The 24382-nt window shown below is 54.7% G+C and overlaps 1 protein-coding gene across 7 annotated transcripts in view; it reads right to left on the bottom strand.

The window, feature by feature from the left end:
- The window catches only part of FRMD4A (FERM domain containing 4A), a 355455-nt gene that overhangs the window by 91905 nt on the left and 239168 nt on the right, over positions 1–24382 (bottom strand). For all 7 annotated transcript variants that reach the window (XM_056114614.1, XM_056114610.1, XM_056114613.1 and 4 more), the window contains exons 2-3: positions 22906–22971; positions 843–937 (exon numbers count right to left, since the gene is read on the bottom strand). In XM_056114614.1, coding sequence (XP_055970589.1) covers positions 843–937; positions 22906–22971 — 161 coding nt within the window. The remainder of the gene's footprint in view (positions 1–842; positions 938–22905; positions 22972–24382) is intronic.

Genomic DNA, 24382 nt, shown 5'->3' on the forward strand with positions numbered 1-24382 from the left:
TCCCCCAGAAAGCCTTGTCCAGCCACTCAGGGTTTTAGAAAAACCTCCTTTGGTCTGCAAAGGATCTGGAGATCATGTGTGTGTGCACGTGTGTGCATGTACGTGTGCACATGCAAACACAGAGTAAAGGAAATGATGGAACGCTTTCTTACAACAGCTGATTCTTATCTAGAATTGCCGAAGGTGTTCCCCGAACTCTCTTGGGAACCGCCCAATATGAGGGACACTGAAACTGCAGAAAAGGAGTTCCTCACCCTCTGTGTGTGAAACAGAAGCTGAGAGCCAAGGGGAGTGAGCGTGGTGAGCGTTGGAGGAGAGTCTGGGTTTATCTCTGCATCCGCCTTCGGTTTAGGCCGTCAAACTGCCTAAAGGAGTTCATTTTTGAGTCCATCACCACAGTCACTTCCTGTTATTGTTATTCCCAACACTGAAGAGGAAAACTTGATTTCCAGAGTTTTCATTTAACACACTCAGACAAATACACTCTTAAGGAAACATTCCAGTTCAGAACACGGACTCCTCCCCACCTGACCCAGCCTGCCTCCTCGAGGCACTGGTTGAATGTGGTGTGTGTGTGTGTGTGTGTGTGTGTGTGTGTGTGTGTGTGTGTGTGCGCGCGCGAGCGCAGAGCCTTCCCCAGAAAGCCTTGTCCTAAACCCGCCTGATGTTCCGGTCTAGTTTGCCCCGTAAGTGATGCGTTTAGCATCGCCCTAATTATACGCATCAGTGTTCTCTGAAGTCACAGATGAGCCGGGGCTGACCCCAAGCGGCTGTGGCTGACCACTGGGCCAGGGACACTTCTGGGTCCAGCATTGTCCCCATGTGCTCTGGGCAGCACTTACGTCTCGTCCGTGAAGGCGATTCCAAAGTACTCCTTTTCCTTCAGGTTGAAGTGAGACGCCACGAGGTCAAGCAGCTCCTTGGCTAAAAGCTTGGGCTGAGGGAGAACGAGAAGGGGAAAGAGTAAGTACTTTCCCCACCAGCAGGCAACCTGGGTGAAATTTTAAATACAAATATACCAATGCAAATGAGCTTTCTTTTCTTTCTTTCTTTCTTTCTTTCTTTCTTTCTTTCTTTCTTTCTTTCTTTCTCTCTCTCTCTCTCTCTCTCTCTCTTTCTTTCTTTCTTTCTTTCTTTCTTTCTTTCTTTCTTTCTTTCTTTCTTTCTTGGTTCTTTGGGTCACACACCTGGCAATGCTCAGGGGTTACTCCTGGCTCTGTACTCAGGAATCACTCCTGGTGGTGCTGGGGATCGAACCCAGGTTGGCCAAGGCAAACGCCCTCCCCACTGGACTATTGCTCTGGCCCCTGCAAATGAATTTTAAAACACCCAAAGGTGTAAGACACCTGATGAACAAGTAGCCACCTGTAGGGCTATCAGCCCGATTGTCTCAGAGGTATGCCTGTCAGGGTGGTACTCACCCCGCAGGACTGGGAAACTCTGGGACTTACCTTCCCCACACAGAGCATTTAATCATGAACTGACAGGAAGACAAATTTCCTTAAAAAAAAGAATCCATCCATTACCCACCCATCTACCTACCCGCCCATCCATCCATCCATCCATCCATCCATCCATCCATCCTTTCCCCATCATATCTTTAAAGGTCATTTGCTCCATGTGTCTCTGTTCTAGGCTCTCTAGAAATGTCACCACCATCTTTAATCTTCATCACAACTCCATGAGAGGGTACTAGTATCAACCCCACTAAGGGTGAAGAAAAAAAAAGGAGCCCAGGGATGAAGTGAAGGTTGGAGCAATTCATTTTGAATCATGGCTCAAGAGATTCTGCCCTCCATCACATTCTGTCTGTTCGCAGTTATGTCAACTCCAAAGAAAGTACCTCTGGAGGGAATGCCCAGAGCCAGGCCAGTCAGGAAGCTGGGGAATACAATTTATGGATGAACTGAAAATCCATCTTCTGTTTGCATTTGCTTTTCCAAAGAAGAAAAGTCTTTCCCTGATGAATGTTTGTTGTTGGTGGTGTGTGGTGGTGCCGTGGCAGGTGAGAGGGGATGCCTGTGGGTGCTCAGGGACCAGGCGGTGCTGGAGATCAAACCCCTGGGCCTCATGTGCAAGGCACGTGGCTACTTCTGTAACCATATTCCTGGGTCCATGATTATTTCTACCATAAACTCCCTTAAATATCTCTGCCACGGTTGAATCAATCCTACAGTGGGGAGGGTGCTTGCCTTGCATGGGGCCGATCCAGGCTTGATCCCTGGCACCCCATCCACAGCAAGCACCACCAGGAGTAATTTCTGAGCACAGAGCTAGAAGTAACCCATGAGCATTACTGGGTATGGAACCAACCCCCTCCCACAAAAACAAAATCTCTGCCAATCCAAAGGAGTGTGCCAAGACTCCAGGCATGAAATCACTTCGTGTGTTTACATTGGCAATACTTCATTCACTTCAGTCTGCTCTGAAATAACCATAAAACAAGCAGTGCTCAGGTGGGCCATTGATGGAGACAGGGGCTTCACAGGAATTGCTATTTCTCAGTGATCCCAGGACCAAGCAAACACACTATCTTTACAACAACTGTGCTATTCCAAGCACACTCATTAAACAGCCAAGCTCCAAGCTCGCAACAAAAATAAACAAAAGATTCCAGAAAAATGTGTGTGTGTGTGTGTTTGTGCACGTGCACGTGCATGGACACATATTCACACATTCACACATACTTCCTGAGTCTATCCCCTACCCTGGTGGGTCTCTGTCAGAATTCTTTGTTGGGAGTGAGAAAGACGAATAAGACACAGAAATAAAAGTGTCGGTTGGTTGATATGGACAGTACAGTATTCTCCCCCAATCAACGGGTTCAAGTCCTGTCTCCCACTGCAGTGATGTCTGGAGAAAGGGCTCTTGGGAGGTGACAAGCATGACATCCTGAGGACAGTTCTCTGAATGGAATCTGGATCTTTACAGAACAGGGGCAGAGAACGTTCCAGAAACTAGGGGGTCTGGCTCTGAGGCATAATGAGTCAGACACGGCTGCGTCTCATTGGCTGTTTCTGGCCTGTCTGCCTGTGGTATATGACTCGACAGTGATGCTACAAACAAGCATACAAGCGGCCTCGGTCACAGGAGATGGAGGGCAGCACCTGCTCCCTCCCCAGCACGGGAGGTCACAGGCAGGAGGCTGTTGCTGCCAGTCAGGAAGGACACTTGGCCAGAGCAAGGGACAGCTCCCAGCTTCCACTCTCCAGCCCTTGGAACCCAGGAGAGCCCATCTCTGCTGCGTCTGTCCCCTGGGCTGGGTCACTCTGCTGCGGCCACTCAGAGATGTTGGCACTGACAGTGAGTTCATCCCACACTTGGCCGTGAGCCTGATGGTTCCATGGGAAACTGGGCACAAGCCCCTCTGAGGAGATGTCAGTCGAGGTACTGAACTTCGGACAGAAAGACAAAAACGAGGAACAGGAACTGCTCGAAGTAAAGCAGGGGGAACAAGAGTTTGTTCTGAAGAAATAACAGCTGCCGACACCCCAAACCCAGGGAAGCAAGGGGATACTCCAGCCTTTAAGTTGAGCAGGCACCCGGACGCCGGTCAGTGCAGCTCCTGGTCAGAGGGAACTCTACGTGGGTGAATGAGAAGTCTGCAAACGAAGCCTTTCGAGAGAACCTTATGCAGAGCCCAGGCCTCCTGTCAGAGGAGCCCCACACAGTAGCTCCGGCAGACAAGACTGTCTCTGAGCTGGGTCAAGAGCAAACGGAGCTTCACTCAGGGTATTTGCCCCCAGCCCTCCCTCTCCTTCCTCCAGCTCCGCTGGTGCATGCACAGACCTCTGCCATGAAACCTGCACCACTTTGAAACGACTCTTGCATTTAATATTCTCTCTCTCTCTCTTATTCTCTCCCCCCTTCTCTCTCTTCTCTATCTTTCATTCTCTCTCCCCCCTCTCTTCTCTCTCTCTCCCTCCTCCCTCCCTCTCTTCCTCTGTCTCTGTCTTCTCTCTCTCTCTCTCTCTTTCTCTCGAAAGGCATGGGATGGGAGTCTGCCTCGTGTCCTGTTTTTCTGTGGATCGAGGTGGCGGGGAGGGGGGAGAGGCGTGGGGAGTCTCTGAATCAATGATGCTGAGCAGGGCGTCTTAGAAGCCCGGCTTGTGAGGGAGCTGTAGTAAGCGCCGGGCACTCATTGGCCGATCATTACCTAGGCGGAACGCTCATTGGCTGCTCATTATCACTGGGGCGAGCGCTCATTGGCTGTTCATTTCCCTGGGGCGAGCGCTCATTGGCTGCTCATTACTCCATCGCATGGATGAGGTCATCCTCAGCCCGGGGCGGCTGTGCCAGCATCCCTGATGCCCCCCTCAGAGCCCAGGCTTCTTGCTGCTGCTGCTGTGGCAGGGGCAGAGGGAGGTCAGAGCTTCATGCAGGCGGATGAGGGCAACCGGGGGCATAGCAGTGACGGCAGGTCCTGACAACAGAGCCCAAAGGGCACCGTTTCTAGCAAATTCTCCAGGAGTGCATGCACAGGTCTGAACCCGCGGGAAGGCTGGATTCCACGCAGAACCAGCGAGGCCATTTTCCCCAACTCGCTTAGATGACAGGGAGGCGCAGAGGGGCGGAGAAGCCTGTCTGCAGACACGGCAGGTCACCCTGGGGGCAGCACAGGACGGGCCAGGCCAACTGTGGGTCCTTCTGTCAGTGGTGGGGGTCGGGGGCAGGGGAGCAGGTGGGACACCGCCAGAAGGAAAGAAAACCAACATGGATCAGTGAGCAGGGGGTCCCGGTAGGCAGATGCAGATGGGGATGAGCATCCTGCCCCTCCCCTGCCTTCTCCCTGGCTGCTGTCTCTCCCCACCCCCACCCTGCCATCCTCTGCGGCTCCGGCTGAGCCTGGGGCTTTATCTCATTGTGTCTTGAGCTCCTGCCAAGCTTTAAAGATGAGGATACTGAGGCTTAGGATGTTGGTGAGCTCCAGGGTATCACAGGAGCTGGTGGAAAAGATTTATTTCCTTTTTAAAGTTTTTCAGTATCAATTTTGCAAACCACAATGCCCACACGGGGAGAGAGTGAGCGAGAGAGACAGGGACAGAGAGACAGAGAAATGGACAAAGAGAGAAAGAGAGAGAGACAGAGAGACAGAGGGAGACAGACAGAGACAGAGAGAGACACAGAGAGAGGAAGGGAGAGAGAGAGAGAGAGAGAGAGAGAGAGAGAAAAGAAGAAGAGAAGGCAGGCTGGTGGGGGGGTGGTAGCGAGAGGAAACGTGGGGACACGGGTGCTGGGAAATGTGCACTGGTGGAGGAATAGGTGTTGGAACACTGTAGATTGAAATCTAACCATGAACAGCTTTGTAAAGGTCTATCTCACAGTGATTCAATAAAAAAAAAACTTTTTTGGTGGTGAGAGGCCGATTGAGGTTACATCTAGCGATGCTCAGGTCTCGCTCCTGGCTCTGTGCTCAGGATTCACTCCCGGAAGTACTCAAGGGATTCTAAATGACGCTGGGGATGTGAACCCTGGCCAGCTGTGTGCAAAGCAAGCGTGGCCCTACCCACTGTACTATCTCTCTGGTCCAGAGTGTTATTTTTAAAATACTGAGCACACAGCCAGCACGTTGCAAATAGCTCAAAGCTGCTTTTTCTAAATGCAAGAGAATTTCATAGATGTAAGCACCCTGCAGAGGAGGGCGGGAGCGGGGAAGGGTGCAGGCTTATGGTGTTTGGTTGTTCTCAGCCTGGAGCAGGCCCTGCCACACACTCTGGGCAGGCAGCTTGGGGCTAGGGGCTTAATCCATTCTTACCCGGCCAGTGGGAAACATGAAGTGGACACTCAGGCCAGGCTGCGTGGAAGCACAGACCATATGGTGGGGCTCTGGGCGCTGGATGGGACCAGACGGAAGGTGCCCAGATGCTCAGGGCAGTGGTCCTGCCTGGTCACAGACCTCCTGGTGGAGGCTGGGGGCCACCCTGGCAGCATTCTCCTTGGATACCCAAGAAGGGACTGATACCCTCCACCCTTCTCACCACCGACTAAGACTGTACCTGGCTCCTTTGGTTTGTCATTTATTTCTGACTCTTGTGGTGGCCACTCTTGATGTGCTGGGGGACAGGGCAGGACTGAGCTGTCACTGCTTCCCTGTCCCCCACCTGTTCCTTGTCATTCCTCCCTCCACTTTCTCTTTCCTCATTTCCAGCAGACTCTGCCATTGGACCCAGGATCGGGGAAACCTTCGTAGTTTCCCAGTTGCCCTTCCCAACCCCCGCCACACATGCTGGAGTCTTGATCCCTTCCCCTCTCTTCCCTTCCTTTAAAAAACAAATTTCATTCACAAGAACAAAAGCAACCGGTGCTGGCGCGGATGTGGCGAGAAAGGGACCCTCCTTCACTGCTGGTGGGAATGCCGACTGGTTCAGCCCTTTTGGAAAACAGTATGGATGATTCTCAATAAATTAGAAATCGAGCTCCCATTTGACCCAGCAATACCACTCCTGGGAATATATCCCAGAGAGGCAAAAAAGTATAGTCAAAGTGACATCTGCATTTGTTTGTTCATTGCAGCACTCTTTACAATAGCCAGAATCTGGAAAAAACCTGAGTGCCGGAGAACAGATGACTGGTTCAAGAAATGGTGGTACATTTACACAGTAGAGTACTATGTAGCTGTTAGAAAAGATGAAGTCATAAAGTTTACATACAAGTGGTACTACATGGAAAGTATCATGTTAAGCGAAATGAGTCAGAAAGAAAGGGATAGACATAGAAAGATTGCATTCATCTGAGGAACATAAAGTAACAAAATAGGAGACTAACACCCAAGAGTGGCCGAGATTAGTACCAGTAATTTCGCTCCATGGCTTGGAGGCCAGCCACACATGCTAGGGGAAAAGGGAGCTCAGATAGAGAAGGGAACACCAAATAAAGGGTGTTGGGAGGATCCTCCCAGGATGGGAGAAGCATGCTGAAAGTAGACTATAGGCCAAACATGACTGCCACTCAATGCCTCTTTTGCAAACCACAACACCCAAAAGGAGAGAGAGAACAAAAGGGAATGCTCTGCCACAGAGGCAGGGTGGGAGGGATACTGGGATCCGTGGTGGTGGGAAATGGGCACTGGTGTAGGGATGGGCATTTGATCATTGTATAATTTAAACCCAAGCAAAAATTTGTAAGTCTACAACTGTACTTCATGGTGTCTCACTAATAAAACAAAAAATAAAAGCAAAATTCACTAAAAAGAAAAGAAAAACAAATCTTGTGTGTGGAGCCCTGTTTTCACGTAGGTAGGGCATGACGTCACCACAGAGCCACAACCCTGGCCCACTGCACCATCCTCTCGACCATTCTATTACACTCCTGGGGTCTCCCTAGCTGTCTCCCCAACACTCTGCTAATATAGCAGCTTGGTCTCAGCAGCAGCAGCAGTGTGTGTTTGGGGAGGGGGTGGGAGTTGGGGTTATCAGCCGGGAATCGAGTCTCTCTGCTCCATGCATGTGAATGATGCCCAGTGATACGGCCCTGACAGTGTGTGTAATTGGCTCCTCCAGGAAGGTAAACGGCCTTTGCCAGCCAGCCGGGCAGAGACCCAGCCCTCGGGAGCCAGGGGCAGGTGTTCATTAGGGGGCTCCTGCAGATGAACACCGAAACAGACGCATACACACACACACACACACACACACACACACACACACACACACACCCTCAACCTGCTTAAGGCAACGTCACAGGGCACATGTCAAGGGGGGCTCCTCCAGCCACGCCGCCTTCATGCCATGTCAGCTGAGCTGGTGAGGCAGAAACACAGACGCCCCCGAAAAAGAGGGACAGACATAGAATGACTGCACTCATTTGTGGAATATAAAATAACATAATATGAGACTGACACCCAAGGACAGTAGAGACAGGTCCAGGAAGATGGCTCCATGGTTGGCAGCCTGCCTCATGAGCTGAGGGAGAAGGCAGCTAGGATAGAGAAGGGATCACTAAGTCAATGATGGTTGGAGGGATTGTTTGGGATGGGAGATGTGTGCTGAAAGCAGATAAAGGACCAAACTGAAAGCCTCTCAGTATCTATATTGAAAACCATAATGCCCAAAAGTAGAGAGAGAGTATGGGGGAAACTATCTGCCATAGAGGCATGGGGAGGGGTGTGATGGGGGGAGGGGATATTGGGGACATTGGTGGTGGAAGATGTGCACTGGTGGAGGGATGGGTATTCGATCATTGTATGACGAAACTCAAACATGAAAGCTTTGCAACTGTATCTCATGGTGATTCAATTAAAAAAAAAATAAAAGAAACACAGGCTCTCAGAGTTGGTGCTCCATGCGTCCCCAGGATCAGGGCTCTCTGCCTGCAGGCCCAGCTCAGAGACCCGTCTGGCAGACTCAGGGTGGAGGGTGGTGGTGGAGGGGGGGGGGGGTGGCTGCGGCTTCTGGATTCCAGCTCTGCCCGCTCCGCCCTTGGTCCTGCTCCAATTCCCTTTTATTCTTCCGCTTGAAGAAGAAGGAGGCCCCTAGGCCCCCACCTCCTTCTGTCACGAGTGATGAGTGACCAGCTGGGGTGGAAACCGCCTAGATAGTGCAGAGAGAAGCAGCTCCCAGAGCACATGGGAGGACGGTCACCTTTCCAGAGAGGCAGCTGCCAGCCCGTGCCCAGAGGTACTGTGCTCTTTGCTGGCAGCCGGGCTCAGTGGGAGGGAGCTTCCTGAGAGCACCAGGCTCTGCAGGTGACCGTCCTCCCATGTGCTCTGGGAGCTGCTTCTCTCTGCACTGCCTCGGCGGTTTCCACCCCAGCTGGTCACTCATCACTCGCGACAGAAGGAGGTGGTGCCTCGAAGTCTCAGGTTCAGTGAGCACATGCACAGTCTTTGGTGGGGAATGACTTGATCCCCCATCAGGGGACAGTTCAGGGGCTGGGCTGAGGGCGAGGTGCTGGGAGACTTGGGGTAGCCTTGAAGGTGCTTACAGAGCTGGAGCCGGACCATTGTTGCAGCTGCAGCCACATGAAGCAAATCCCTTAAAGCTCTCTTGGACACACACACACACACACACACACACACACACACACACACACACACCAACATCCCTCTGGCCCACTAGCAGCTCTCAAGAGTTTCAGGAGTTGGGGCTGGCGTCATATACAGCGGGGAGGGTGTTTGCCTTCACGCAGATGACCCGGGTTCGATCCCCAGCATCCCTTCTGGTTCCCTGAACACCTCCAGGAGTAATTCCTGAGTGTAGAGCCAGGAGTAACCCATTACACTGCCAGGTGTGGCCCCTAAACAGAACAAACAAACCCCCTCACAAATAATCGCTTCTCTCATCCCTCGGACAAGGACCTACTATGATTAGAATCAAAATCCCCATCTGAGAGTGCGGCCGCACCCCTGCCCGCAGGAACCTGTGTGAGTCATCCTCTGCAGTGAGGAGACACGAGCAGACAAGGAATCGAGGGTCTCTGGGGTGCAGCTCGCCTCCCCCGGGGCTGCCCGCCTTCCTTTGGCATCCGTGGCACTGACGTCTAGAGGACAGCCTCTGCTCTGGACAAGCCTGGGACAGGCCTCCTGCTCTGGCCATACCACGCCAGCATCCCCCTGTCTCCACCCCGCGGACCCAGCACCCTCACTCTGGCCAATCGCTGGCAGGTGGTGCCAGCAGCTCTCTTGCCATCTGCAGTGACGGTGACGAGGAGGGCTGGAGAGAGAGAAAAATGTGCACCAGAAAGGGCTTCCCAGGATGCTCCGGGGGGAGATGGATTTTTGGCTGAAAAATATTTATTCTTCAAGAGCAGCGGCACTAAAGGCAGGCAGGCTGGGTTCAAAGGCATGGGAGTTCTGCCGAGACCAGCTAAGCCACCAGGCGGGAGGGGACTGCAGAGACCCCTACCTCCTTCCTGGATTAGAAACACCCTCGTGCCGTGGACACCCTTCCCCCGCCACTTCCAGAAGGTTTGGAGCAAGAAAGCAATGGGGAAGGGGTGATTGGGAGCAGAGTCAGACGGAGTTGGAGTTGGGAGAATTGGCTCAGCCCACGTTCCTGCAGTCACTGCCCCTCCCCAGGGGAGCCCCTCGGAAGCCCAGCTGGTCCCACCCACACAGGGGTGTGTCCTTAGCCAGCCCCGCCCCACCCCATCTCTGTGACATCTCTGGGCTCAGCCCCCAGGGAGACCCCAGCCTGCAGCTGGCTCTGCTCCAGGGTCCTCGTTCCCACCCCAGGGGCATAGGTGCCAGAGTCCCCAAGGGGACAAGGGGACGAACTGAGCCAAGGAGAGTCTCCGGCAGTCTCTGATGTTGCTAGCACAGTTCCCGGCACGTCCTTCCCAGGCTGAGTCTGGCCAGGACCTGAAAATCAGCCTCAGTCCAGGACTCCCAGACTGGCAGGGCCGAGGGGGCAGCACCAGCGAGGCTGATGCATCTGCAGGGACCCCGTTTCCTGCCCGCTTCTGAGGGGCCTGCTCCTCCTGTAGCCGCTCCTTCCTGTCCTCTCCTGCCCATGCCTCCTCTGCTTCCAGACAGCCGCCCTGCCCAGCCCCCAACCCGCTTCTTTTCTTTCCAAGAATGAAGACTCGGGAGCAGGAACTGTGTCGCCTGTGTGTTTATTTCCACAGAGCCCGCCACAAACAAATGTTCCATGTTAAATGACTGCGCCAGTGGGTAAATGAATGGCTGGCCGGCTGCAGCGAGGGAAGTGTTTCCGAGACATAAACCAGCCCCACGGGGAGCCGGAGAGCGAGCTCAGGTGGGGGTGGGGGGCTACGGGGTGAGGGGCTAGGCGCTGGCCCTGCTGGCACGCAACCCAGGTCGGCTCTTCAGCCCCCCACGGTCCCCTCAGCTTGGCTGAGGTGGCCCTGGGGGTTCCCGCTGATCACAGGACTGAGCAGCTCACCCTCACGACCTGGCACCAAGCCACTGGCTGGGATGGCTGGGAATGGCCCCACACCCCCCAGGACTGCTTGGGAAGCCCCCCAGCTTCCTCCCACTTATAAAACACCCCAATGTCCCCCTGAGTTCTTCCAGATGGAGACCCTGCTGCTTTCCTACAACCCTTGGAGGAACGTACCCCTCTCGAGGTCTAGCCACCCCCTGCCCCATGAAAGCATGCCCCTGCCCCCCCCCCCCCAAGCTGGGGTCTCACTCTCCCGGGCAGGGTCTGGGGCATGGACACCTTTGCTCAAGGCCATCAGGGAAGATGCAAGGTCATCCCGTCCGCGCTCTGCCACCTGCCTGCCCTTCTGTGCCGTCACCCTCCAGGCCCCAGGGGGCTGTGGGTGCCTCTCTCTGGAGCACTGGGAGCTCATGGCCGGTCATGGGCTTCCCCCTGCCCCCTCAGGGCCTACATTGTGCTGTCCAGGGGGACCTCACAGAGCGTTGCCATGTGAGCGGAGCTGCCAGGTGGGACCTGGGGCAGCTGTGTCCCTGTCCACTGGGCTGGGATCCCCCTGCCTCTTCCCCAGAAGACTTCAGGCAACGCCCAGACAACAGTTGGTTCTCACTGTCATCCGACTGAGCACCTACCAGGGGGGCTGCAGGGCAAGGAAGATAGACAGGGGACCCTCGGTTTCCAGCACTGTGCCCAAGCCCAGAAACACGGGGACAGCATGCCCAAGGCTGGTACGTGTATGTTATGCATGTGCACACATATGGAGTGAAGTCATAGGCATGTAATATAGACTGTGTCTATATGCGTGTATGCATATGGCCAGCATGCTGATTCTCAGTATATGGTATGTGTGAGCATGTGTGTGGCATGTGTGCATATGGTGTGTATGTATGTTAAAAGCTGTGTCTGCGCTATGTACACAGAGACATATGTGCATGCTGAAAGCTGGGGGCCCCCACACCCGCCCAAGCTGGCAGGATGGAGCACGGCATGTACAGCAACACCCCCTCCCCCAACACCCCGCCACATACACACAGAGATGACAGAATGGAGGGAACACAGTTTGCTGTGACCACTGCACTTATGGGGAACTTTGGAAAAATGCAATATGCTCCCCCAACCTCCCCCCAATCACTTAATGTCGAGGAAGTCTTATATGTACCAAAACTTGACAGATCATCCAAGATCCATCCCTGAGCCAACCAGGATGGAGATCAAATTCCCACCGGCTGGGCTATCCCACTTCTGGTCAGTGGGTGAGGTGGACACCATCTGTAATACCACACAGAAGCCAGGGTCCAATGCCCAGAACACCCAACGTGCCCAAGAATGCCATAGGCATGACAAGTAGGCCAGGGGGAAGTCCACGCCTAGAGTCTGAGTGTACAGCCAAGAATAGAACCTTCCAGAAAACCGAGGGCACCCACCTCACCCTGCCCCACCTTTGCAAAACCTGCCAGAACCTTCTGTCTTTCGGGAAGTAGAATGGGTGTGGGTGGGGGAAGTAAGGAGGGAGCATCTTTGACCATGACTGTGCTGACCTCCCCCTTTCTGGAAGTTTCTCCTGGCTATATTCCTTTCCTGGGACTTGGTCCAATACAAAAGTTGCCATGTTCTCATCTGGACTCCGGGTCTTTCTCCAGGGAACAGCCCGCTCAGGGCAGGATGCTAATTCTGGCTTCTTTCAGGGTTTGGAAATAAAGGAAGTTTGTGTTGGAGCCATTGGGTGAGTGGGTGGGTGGGGGTGTCTCTGCATCTTAAACAAACAAAGAAACCGTTGCTCTTCTCCCCTTGAGAATCAAAGTGCGTCCAGGGGGCTCCGGGGGCCTGACTGGTTGTCTGGCAACTTTCCCAGTGCAGCACCTTATTTTGCTTCCCCCCGGCACCCCGAAGTGGCTACTGAGGGCTATGCAGCCACGAGACAGAAGAGGCCCCCAGGACAAGAAGGGCAGGTGAGCAAAACACTTTCCAAGAAGACAACTCTGAGTCGAGGGCACTACTGTTGCCAAGTTGCCGGAGAATAGGTACAAGACAGAGCCTCGACCGTCCGACCCCTTCCAAGCGGGATGCTCCCTGTCCTCCCTACGTCTCTCCAGATCTCTTCAACAGGCAAAGCCCAGGCTCAAGGTCCACTCGCCAGCCTCTCGGGTGTTCCGTGGAGCAAAGTTCAATCACGAACCTCTTCGAAATCCTCCCTGGCGCCCAGTCCAGGGAGGGAAGGGGTGAAACCCACACCCCCGGGGTCTCTGGGACAGAGATGGCTCGGTCTGAATCGCCCCATGAGGCCACTTCTCTCCCTACCTCCTTCCCTGCACTGCTCGTCTAGAGAGACACTGGATGATCGGTCAAATGATTCGGCTGCGGAGGTCACTGGCTTTCGGTGATCTTTACCCAAACAGACCAGAGCTGGCCTGGCTGAACCCAGCGGGGGCGTCGCAAACAGCTCACCCCCACCAACCTGACTGCAGAGCTCAGCTGCCTGTGGCCTGTAGTGTGAGGGACGAGGTAGACGCACATTTCCCGCGGTTGAAACCACACCTGGAAACTGTGACGCTCCATCCCGGCAGGAAAGCCTGCGGGGGGTGGGGGGGGGGGGCGGTGGGGGTGGGTGGTGGAGATGTAGGTTTCTTCCTGGCCTGAGCCACATGGTCCCGAGTTGGGGGCTACCAGTAGCCCCCCAGGCCTCCCACGAATCAGTCTTTCCTGGCTCCTGGCGGCACTGGACTGGGCGGAGGGTCCAACTCAATGTCTATATTTTATTTTTCAGAATAAGTCACGACCTCCCACATTGCACAGGAGTCTGTGTCGAGTCAAACCCAGACAGCTCATAAAGGGCCCGTGGGGGGCCACAGCAGAACAGGGAGGGGGTGGGGGCGAGGCCCAGGTGAGAGGCAGGTGGGCTCTATCTACACACACCATCAGGAGTGTGTGCCCAGGAGACAGGCTCCTGGGGGGCCCCGGCATGGGCCAGCACCCCCTTTAGGATCTGAGTGTCCAACAACTGCCTGAGGATAAACACCAGAGGCAGTAAAAAACTGGGGGAGGGGAATACACGGAGAGGGGTCACTGCTGGCCTTTCTTTCCCAACCGTCATTTGAAAGTGACCGGACAGAGCTGTGGTCTATGAATTTCTGGTTTACCAGCTGGGGGATCCTTAGGAGTGAGCTTGGACACTGCCCATGAGATGTGAGGGGCTTTCGGGGGCAGTTTCCAAGGACCTGGGGGGACCCCTGGCTGGCACGGTGGTCAGATATCTGTTCTGACATCTACTTTGGGGGTCACCTCCCCCCAAGTGTCCAGCCTCCACCTGTCCATACCCCACCCACCCCAAGTCTCTGCTTAGCTTTGGTTTCTGTTGGGGGGCTCCCCCCTGGGAACTTCCTATTCAGCCTTCCTGTCTCAGGGCAAAGAAGAAGCGAGAGCCGGTGTCCACGCTGGGAGTGCCCAGAATCCATTGACAAGGGGACTCTAACAGCCTCCAGCAGCCAATGTTCCAGAACAGAATGGTATCCCAGACTACGGGGGGTGGGGGGGTGGGGTGGGCACATCCACACCCCAGAATGGCCTCATCCAGAGCTGGAGAAGCAAACACCGCCAGCTTCTGGCCACGGGTCTGCTACAAAGCCCCAGAGCTGAGGCGCACGCAGGTACGTGGTGACCAGCAGCTGCCTGGCCACCCAGGCCACACATGGGGACCCTTGGGGAGGGGGCCGTGACCCACAGCTCTGACCAGAAGGGTGCTGGGGTCTCCAGTGGGGGCTTGCTTGTGTTTTGGGCGGCAGCTAGAGAACAGAAACAGCTCAACTCTTTGCTGGGTTGCCTGGGTCTCCTGATGGTGTCAGAGGTCACTGAGGCCATGCCTACCAGTGACCAGGAGACCATGAGGCATCAAACCTGGGCCCCGTGCATGCCCAACACGCACTCCAGCCTGCTAGGAGAGAGACTCTTCTCATGGATGTTCATGGTGCTTCAAGAAAGCTGAAGAGACCACAGGAGAAAGATGGACAGAAGTCAGGCCAGAAGGACCCAACCAGAGGCTCACTGGACATGGGATACAGCATTAGGAGCCTCTGCTGCAACACAGGTGGTGAGCTCAGGACCGCTGATCTATGCTGGCACACACTCCCTTTGGCTAAGTCTTCTTGGTATCCCCTGAACCCATGTCTCTCTCCAGCCCGAGACCCCCATTCTACCTACTCTCTGCTTGGACCAGTTTCACTCTTTGATTCTTCATGTGAGTTTCAGACTTAAAAAACATTTGTAAGAGGATAAATCTCATTTTAAAGTTATTATATAATAAAATAACAGCAGGAATAATAACAACAACAATAATAACATACATGAAACAGGGAAAGGTGGAGGCGATGGGAATGTCTGTGGATGGACACTGGGGTCAGTGTTCTGGATGGACACAGAAAACTGGGGCCAGAGAGCTAGTCCAGGGGCTGTCTCTTGCCTGTCATGCAGCTGACCAGTGTTCAATCCCCAGCACCATCGAGGGTCCCCCAAGCTCTGCCAGGAGGGATCCCTGAGCACAGAGACAGGAGCAAGCCCTGAGCACAACTAGGTGTGGACCCCCAAAAACAAAAGAGCAAAGTTGTGAAGTCATTACGTTCAATATGTCCAAGTCATTGCTTTTCAAACCACACTTCAGCGAGGCGGGTTACTCTGGCTATAGCCAGAGAGGACAACTCCAGACTCAAGAGCTACTGAAGGTGCAAGGCCAGTGGAGATACATTTAAAAATAAAGGGGCCAGAGTGGTAGTACAGCTGGGAGAGAGAGCGTTTGCCTTGCACAGGCCGACCTGGGTTCAATCCCTGGCATCCCATATGGTCCCCTGAGCACTGCCAGAAGTAATTCCTGAGTGCAGAGCCAGGAGTGACCCCTGAGCATCGCTGGACATGGCCCCCAAAGCAAAAATAAATAAATAAATAAATAAATACAAAGAAAGGGGAAGGAAACGTTCCAGAAAGCTACTGTCACAGCTGCAGTCGTCAGCTGTACCCATGCATTCACATGCATCCACTCAAGCGAACCAGAAAACCCAGAAGCACACGGGGCCCATAGGAACATGTCGGGGGACGAGGTGGAAAAGCAAAACCAACGGCATCCAGAGGGAAGGCCAGTCTGCCCAGGTGGAGGCCCCGGTTCTGGGACTGTGGACCCAGGAGCTCTGGCCACATGCTGTGGTGGGGTCTGGGCCCAGGGCTGTGAGTAGGGCGGTGGGCTCTCTGGTGACAGGTATGGCTGGGAGGAACATGCACAGGAAGGAGAATCCACACTACTACAAACCCCACTCCCTTGGGAAATATGGTTTAAAAAGAATCCAAAGAGGACACACACGAGGAGAAGATTGTCTTTACTGAGGGTGTGTGAACCACTTTAAAACAAAGGGGAAAAAGTCAGTGTGGAGGCAGTTGATCTTTCCAGAAACCGGGGGGTAGGGGGGTGGGAACCAAGGGCTGACTCAGCGGCCAAGTGAGAGGCCTTGAATTTGATCCCTGGCTTGCCACACATGCTGAGGGTTGCTCCTGGGGACACCGCCACTTAGGACCCTCAGTGCCACCCCAAGTGTCTGACCCATAATGAGCACTACAAACAGAGTCTGCCATAACTGAAATGTGTTCTCCACTGAGCTCGTGTGCAAACACCACAGACAAGTGTGTCCGATGCCCCCTATGGCAAAGCGAGAGGAAGGGGAGGGGAAGGGCTGGGGGAAAGAAATAAACCCAGGAAAAGAAAGATGAACACACACATACACACACACACACACACACACACACACACACGCTCATGGGTCAGTCCCCGGACCCTGACTTTATTCTTCCCAGAACTATTCCCTGCCCACCGGATTGAGACCGAAGCTCAATCCCCGTCTTCTCCCAGAGGAAGAAAAATGAGGCGCAATCAAGCCTCTTGGCCCCCAGGCTCTAAGTTCCTGCGACTCTCCATTTTTGGAATAGTCAGAGGAAGCCGAGAGAGCATGCCTGGCATCCGAAAGAAAACGTCTGGGGAGACGGATGCACACTCCAGGACCTCCGGAGGCTCCGAGCTTGGTGCCGGAACATTCTTCAGGCTTCCAAAGAATATCAAGAGAAAGGGGCTGGGGCCTAGGGAGGCGGGCGGCAAGCACAGGCCGCGGCTTCCAAAGACCCCGCAAGGCGGGAGGTTTAAGTGCGTCCAGCAGTTCTGGGGGGCTAGGCAAGGGCCAGCAGAAGCACTGCGGACCCTCATTCCAGCCGATAGGCTGTGCTGGGCACTGTGTTCCGACATAGTGTGGGGATCTGCCCAGCACATTCATGACTGAACAAACTTGGGCTGCGTGCCAGGGCTTCCCCGAGACACATGCGCATGTGCCCCTGCGTTCATCAGTGTCCAGGTGTCCGTGGGTCCATGTGGGATCTGTGTGCATGCGTTCATGTGAATGTGCCTAGGTGTGTGCGTGCCTGTGTGTGGATGTCACCATGCATGTGTGCTCATGTGCACGAGTAGATGTGTGGGTGCATGTGTGAGTATGGAGTGGGATACACATGGTGTGAGTGTGTGTGTGTATGCATCATGTGCAGCTGTGAATGAGTGTGTGGGTGATGTCTGGGTGTATGGTGTGCATGGATGTGAGTGCATGTGTGAGTTTATGGGGTGGGATACACATGGTGTGTGTATGTGTGTGCGTGTGTCTGTGTGCAGCTGTGAATGTGTGTGCAGGCTTATGTCTGGATGTGTAGTGCGCATGGGTGTATGTCTGTGAGTGTATGGAATGGGATACACATGATGTGAGTCTGTGTGTGTGCTTGTATATGTGTGCATCCGTGTGCAGCTGTGAATGAGTGTGCGGGTTATGTCTGGGTATGTGGTGTGCATAGATGTGAGTGCATGTGTGAGTGTATGGGGTGGGATACATGCGGTGTATGTGTGTGTGTGTGTGTGTGTGTGTATGTGTGTGTGTGCACATCCATGTGCAGCTGTGAATGCGTGTGCGGGCTTATATCTGGGTGTGTAGTATGCATGGGAGTATGTGTGTGAGTGTATGGAGTGGGATATACATGGTGTGAGAGTGTGTGTGTGTGTGTGTGTATTTGTGCATCGGTGTGCAGCTGTGAATGCGTGTGTGGGCTTATATCTGGGTGTGTGGTGTGCGTGGGTGTGAGTGTGTGTCTGACAGACCAGCCCTAGCTGGAGGCACCCTGAATGCGTGGGCCATGCTGGTTTTTGGGTCTCCGGTGGCTCTGAGGGGGTGGGATGGGGGAGAATGATCGTTCCTGGCCCTGGCCCAGCTGCCACCCCAGTAAAATGGGGCCAGGAACTGGGGTGACCGCGGGCTGTGCTGACCCAGCTCTGCCTACACCTGTGATTGTCTCCTGCTACTCTACTGGTCTGACACCTTCCCGGGGCTGGAGAGGCCAGTGAAGGGTTCCGATTCCCCAGAATGTGGCAGCCTTGCCTATCAGGGTGTCACTGTATGCCCAGGCCGCACTCAAAGGCTCTGCGTGGAGATTCTGGAAACTGCCCAGACCCCTCCTTCAGGCAGCCACAGGTTTCTTTAGAGGAACTGTCCAGGGGCTGGCTTCTGTGGACCACAGGGCAGGCTTGGGGCCCTGCTGGGTGGCCCAGGACACAAGGACTGCCCAGAAGTGTCCATATCACTGCACTGCTCGAGGGGGCAAGTTGCCAGAATCAGTGTGTGTGCATGTGTGTGCGTGTGTGTGTCTGTGTATCTGTATATCTATGTGTGTCTGTACCTGTGTATCTGTGTGTATGTCTATGTGTGTCTGTATCTCTGTGTGTGCCTGTGTGTCTATGTAATTTCTGTGTGTGCCCCTGTATGTCTGCGTCTCTGTGTGCGCCTGTGTCTGTACGTGTATCTGTATGTGTGTCTGTGTACCTCTGTATCTGTGCATCTATGAGTCTGTGAGTCTGTGTGTGTGTGTATCTGCATATGTAAGTGTGTGTGTGTGTGTGTGTGTGTGTGTGTGTGTGTCTTAGAGTCAGCTGGTGAACAGAATAGAATGGATGCTGAGAACCCCAGGGCTTTTGAGAAACACTTCCTACATGAGAAGCTCCTTTACACTTAGTTGTTGAGCATGAAGTTTGCTTGACGGCTACTTCTTTGCTCCCAGTCACTTCCACCTAGAGACCAGCTTCCCAGCCAGGGCCCCTGTGCCCCATAGGGGACCCCAGGAGAAGCCTCCTCAGTGAGGGTCCCCAGCCTGAGACCAGGGGGCTCCTCGCTGCACCCTGGCCTGGCCCATATGTATCATCGGAAGAGGCTGTGTCCCTCCCTGTCCCCTCTCCTCTGGGCAGGTGCGACAAGCTTTAGCAGACTCCCAGCTGTCCCCGAGTTAATTCCTCACAAAGGGGGAGGGTGCATGGGTCAGTCCGGCTCAGGGGGCCGCATGCCCCACAGCAGGCAGCAATTTCCAGAACATGCCACAGGGTCACCCCACTCCAGAGCTGGCCCTACCATACAGAGGCTCCTGGGACTGGGAAGGGGCCTCAGAGCACAAGGGAGCTGTGGCTGGACCTCATCCCAGCCACGGCTTTTGTTCCTCTATGGAAGGGTTGTGTAGTAGTAGTACTAGTAGTAGCAGTAGCAGTAGCAGTAGCAGTCGTAGTAGTAGTAGCAGCAGTAGTAGTAGTAGTGTGTGTTTCCCTGGGAAACAGTCTTCAACAAGTTTAAACCCGCACATGCAACCAACACACCCCACACATCCTCCACACGAAACCACACACGTACTATACACACCACCCGCCTGCACACCATCCATGCAACCATACTCACACGCCACACACTCCCCACATCACATACAACCCGGACTCCACTATCCATGCCAGGCCGCACACCCGCCACACTCAATACTGACCACACCTGCGTGCCAGGGAGTGGCTACCAAGACTCGTGTGCATACATGCACACACATGTTTATAAACAAGCAGGGAGACGGGGGAGGAGGCAGCGAGGATCATGACCTGCAAACACAGTCCTGGCCTCCTCTGGGAAGGGAGGGAGGGCTGCGAGAGGGGGCAGGACCAAGCCCCTGCAGTGACCACCTGGGAAACGACAACAACCCTCACCTCCATGACGGCTTCCCAGGGGCCGCACGCTCCCTGCCCCCACCCCTCCTCTCCGTCACATTCAGTTTCCATCACATCCGAGGGCCCTTTCAGGGAACAAAGCGACCCGTGAGGGCCATGTCCCCTGTCGCAAGGAAGACATTTAAACTCTGTCAGCATCAGCACCGAGGGAGGAGGAGGTGCAGAAGACAGGGCACGGGTGTGGGGGGTGGGGCGTGGGGGGAGGGGAGGAGTGAGGGGCTGTTGCTAAGCAACCAGAGTCTGGTCTCCACAGCTGCCCCCACCCCGCACGGGCTCCTCCTCACCCAGGGCTGCCAGAGCCATCTGGTCCTGGAGCTGCGTGTGGATGCGTGTGCTCATGCACATACATGCACGAACATATGCATGCATGCAGGTGCCTTGTTTATAAACATGTGTGTGCATGCACGCACACGAGTCTTGGTTGTAGATGTGGATGTACATATGTAGGCACATATGTGCCCCACGTGTAGCTGTGTACACGTGTGATTAACATGTCCACATGTATGTGCCTTGTGTGCATGTGTGGACACGCATGTGTGTGCACGCATACATGTGCTATGCATGGATGTGCACGTGTGTGCACTGTCTGCTTGTAGACATGCACACATGTACATGCATGTGTGTGGCTTGTGTGTAGTTGTGAAAAGTGTGTTTGTGCGTGTGTGTGGGGCAGGAACACACCACATGTCTTGCTTGGTACATGAGGCCCACAGGGAGCTGGACCTTCCTTTGTTCTCCCAGGGCACCAGCCTTATGGGTGAGCTGCCTGTCACCCCATGGATTTCATGAATCTTGCCTCCCTTCACTGCTCACTGGGTGGGATGACACCGGGTTGCTAGAAGCTTCTCTGTCTAACCCCTGTCTCAACTTCGATCGCTTCCTGGAGTGTTAGAGTGGTAAGCAGGGAAAGGACAACCGCCCCCCCTTCCCTACCCCAGGGTCGGAGGGACATGTGGCAGCCTCATAAATATTGATGGGATCGTGGTGAAGTCTGGGCTGGCCTTGGGGCTGTCTGACACCCTTTCCTGGGAGGCCTAGGAGGTCGGGGCAGAAGGTTGGAAACACGCAGGACGGGCGTCTGCCCCTGCTTCTACTGGCGGGCCACTCACCACGCCAGGCCCAGGGCCCAGCTGGATTCTGGCGTGGCCCAACCGACGGGAGCCAGCGGCGGCTCAGCCCCCGCAGTTACTGACGGGCCGGCCAGCCAATCAGAGCAGCCCCTCCCGGGACCCGGCCAGTCTGTTCTTTTTCCCTTCTCTGCAGCTGGGGGTGATGGCTTCCGATTTTGCTGGCAGCAAACACGTTCTCAGGACTTTCCAGGAGAAGGAGCCCTCGGCCGCGGCCACGATGAGCCGGAGTGTGCGCACCGAGGTCATCTGTGTGTTTATTTTAGGCACGCAGTGATCCTTCCGCTTGGCCGCAGGACAAGTTTCTCTGCGGCTCTCAGGGATGCGAAAAAGCTTCAAAATCACGTGTCACTTTTACATCCTCGAGAGGCAGATGGTAGGCTGGACCAGGAGCCAGGGCAAGTCACCCTCGGTTCTGATTTGGAGGCTCTTCCAGCCATGGATGATGCTGGTGCGTGCACGGGTATGTGTGTGTGTGTGTGTGTGTGTGTGTGTGTGTGTGTAGGTTGGGGGAGGGGGTGTATAGCACCTGTACATGGGGCCTCCCAGGTCCCATTTAAAAAATTTATATTTTTTACTGAATCACCATGAGATACACCATCACAAAGCTGTTCATGATTGGGTTTCAATGTTCCAAAACTCGTTCCTCCACTAGTGTACATTTCCCACCACCAATGTCCCTAGTTTCGGTTTGCTCCCACCTCCGCATGGTGCCCCCCACCCTATCCTGCCTCTATGACAGGCACCTTTCTTCTCTCTCTCTCTCTCTCTCTCTCTCTCTCTCTCTCTCTCTCTTCCCCCCCCCCCCCCCCGCCTCCTTCTGTGCACTATGGTTTGCAATACAGGTACCAAGAGGTAACCGTGTTTGTTCACCAGGCCCCATTCTTAGCTGTGCCCGTGCCCTGGGCAGCTCTCTTGCTTGAGTGCCAGCTTTTTGTTGCTTACTGGTTTCTGCTTGATAGAAATGATTCTACAGGACAGCAATAAAGCCACAGGCTCTGGGCTGGACAAGAAGTGGTCTGATGGACAGGCTGTCCATCCCCCTACCTGTGGCCAAGGCTTGCTCTGCTACCTTCACGTGGTCCATGAGGTCTCTCAGCCCAGATGGAAGCTGACCTGTGAGACCAGCCGCCTCCCCAGTCACCTCCCGAGGCCATGGCCTCCTCTGCCTCACCAGCTGAATCCCTGCCCCAAACACACCACAGAGTCAGGGATGCCTCAGACGCATCACCAACATCCTGAAACCGCTCTCTCTGGCAGCCACACGGAAACCTTGAGCACCGAGCATGCTTTGGAACTCAAGGAGAAATGGTCCCCTGGGTTGTCACTCCATGAACTTTAAAGCATCAGAGAGAGGGTTATAGGGTCAACCTTGATGTCAGTGGTGACCCGAGGGACAGGCGGAGGGGAACTGCTCAGGGAAGCCAGGCGAACGCTCCTCCTCCTTCACACCTCTGAAAGTGCTCCTCGAATATTGCACATTGTTCTCTACCGGCCTCTGAGCGAGGAAGACTACCAGAGGAAGGGCTTTGGGTAAGGCCAGTTATCCAGTCCAGTCTAGTCCTCAGGATCAGGGAGAACAGCTAGTGGCCCTGTGATGCTTCCCATCCCTGAGATTGCCAGCAACAGGTGAATCTACACCTGGCCTTGAATGCCAGAGGCACCGTGCACGGAGTTAAGAGAATGAACAGAGAGAACATGCAGACACACGAACGCACCCCCTAACACACATGCTGGCCTCCCCTGCCACTCCCCAATCAAAGCTGCCCCCTCCCCCACCCCCTGCCGGCGTCGGAGTCAGAAGCACAGCGGCCTCCAGAGGAAAGCGGAGACTCAAGCTCCCATCACTGACCTGTACTAGGAGCTCCAGCTTCCGGTCATCAAGAAGATGGACTTGACAGCGACGACCTTCCGTCATCTACGAGGAAAGAGACAGGAGGTCATTGAGGGTCCAGTCACGGGCACAGGCCCAACGCCTCCCTACACACCGGGTGTCACCAGGGACAAGTGTCTGGGCCCAAAGCCCCTGCGAGTGGGGGCCTCACCAGGCTGAGACATGGCAGGATGGGGTCACCCACTCATGAAGTGCTCCCTGGGGGCGAGGCGGTGCTCTGCACATGGTGCTCACACCCTCATGGAACTTAACACTCTCCAGCAGGAGGTGGAGGGAGATGAACGAGCCCAGACATCCCAGGGTGGCAACTGTCACGACACTCTCCCATTCAACAAGTTTATCACCGTGCAAGACGGAGGCACCTTCACATCTGTCTGTCTGCCACCTTAGCACCATCCCCAGGACTGAATGCCCCCAGATACGCCCGATCCCCACCACCGCCACACACCCACCTATCCACCTTCCATCGCTCCCTTCATGGAGGTGGGGCAGGAAGCTCAGTCTAGCCGTGCTTCTACAGACCTTTCGACTAGCGATGCTGAAATCTCATCCACAAACAGGAGGGGCTTGGCCTAGCGACATACAGGTTGAATGTCTAACCAAAAGCTTCCTACATGGCGCCAGCCAGAGTGTGGGCACTGGACTCAGAAGAGCAAGGCCTCTCCTGTAGACTCCCAGCAGGCCCTGCTTGGCCCGAGAGGACCTTACAAGGCGGGGAGCGTCTCCAGCAGACAGGGCCCAAATCTCCAGAGCACACAGGAGGGTACAGAAGGGAAATCAGGCGACAATGGAGTTTGTCTTCCCACCATTGTGCTCCATGGAATTCATTAACCCTCGGTCTCTGCCACTCAGTTTCTGTAATTGCTGTGTTTGACAACTGGGACAAAAGATTCCTGAAAACATACCAGCTGGCATTCGGCAGGCAGGAAAACTACCCCAGCACCTCCACGTGGATGAGACCGCTGCATTTCCCTCCACCCCTGGGGCTCTGCCTCTGTGGCCCCACTGGAGTGACAAACTTTCTCCCCCTGGCTGAGTGACTTTATTCAGGCCACAGGGATGCAGGAACGTGAACTGTCGCACGAGCGCATCTCGAGGGAAGACTCGGCAGAACTTCCCCTTCCTGTTTGGCACAAACATCCACACATGCACAGAGGTCTGGGGTGGCCCCTGGGGAAACGTCCTCCTCCTTCCTCAGAAGAAACTGCACCTCCCGGCCTGGAGACAGGGCACAGTGGGTGGGGAGCTGGCCCTGAATGCGGTCAACCTGGGTTCAATCTCTTGCACCTCTTGGTCCCGAGAACTGCCAGGAGTGAGCCCTGAGCACCACAGAGTGTGGCCCAAACTGCCCCCTGCCTCCAACACAAACCCAGACCCTCCCCTCTCTGCACCAAGGCAAAGTTGCCCCCTTCTGGGCTGCAAACCCAGAGATCTG

Source organism: Sorex fumeus, unplaced genomic scaffold (assembly GCF_029834395.1).
Source record: "Sorex fumeus unplaced genomic scaffold, SorFum_2.1 ptg000026l, whole genome shotgun sequence".
Classification (NCBI taxonomy): Eukaryota; Metazoa; Chordata; class Mammalia; order Eulipotyphla; family Soricidae; genus Sorex; species Sorex fumeus.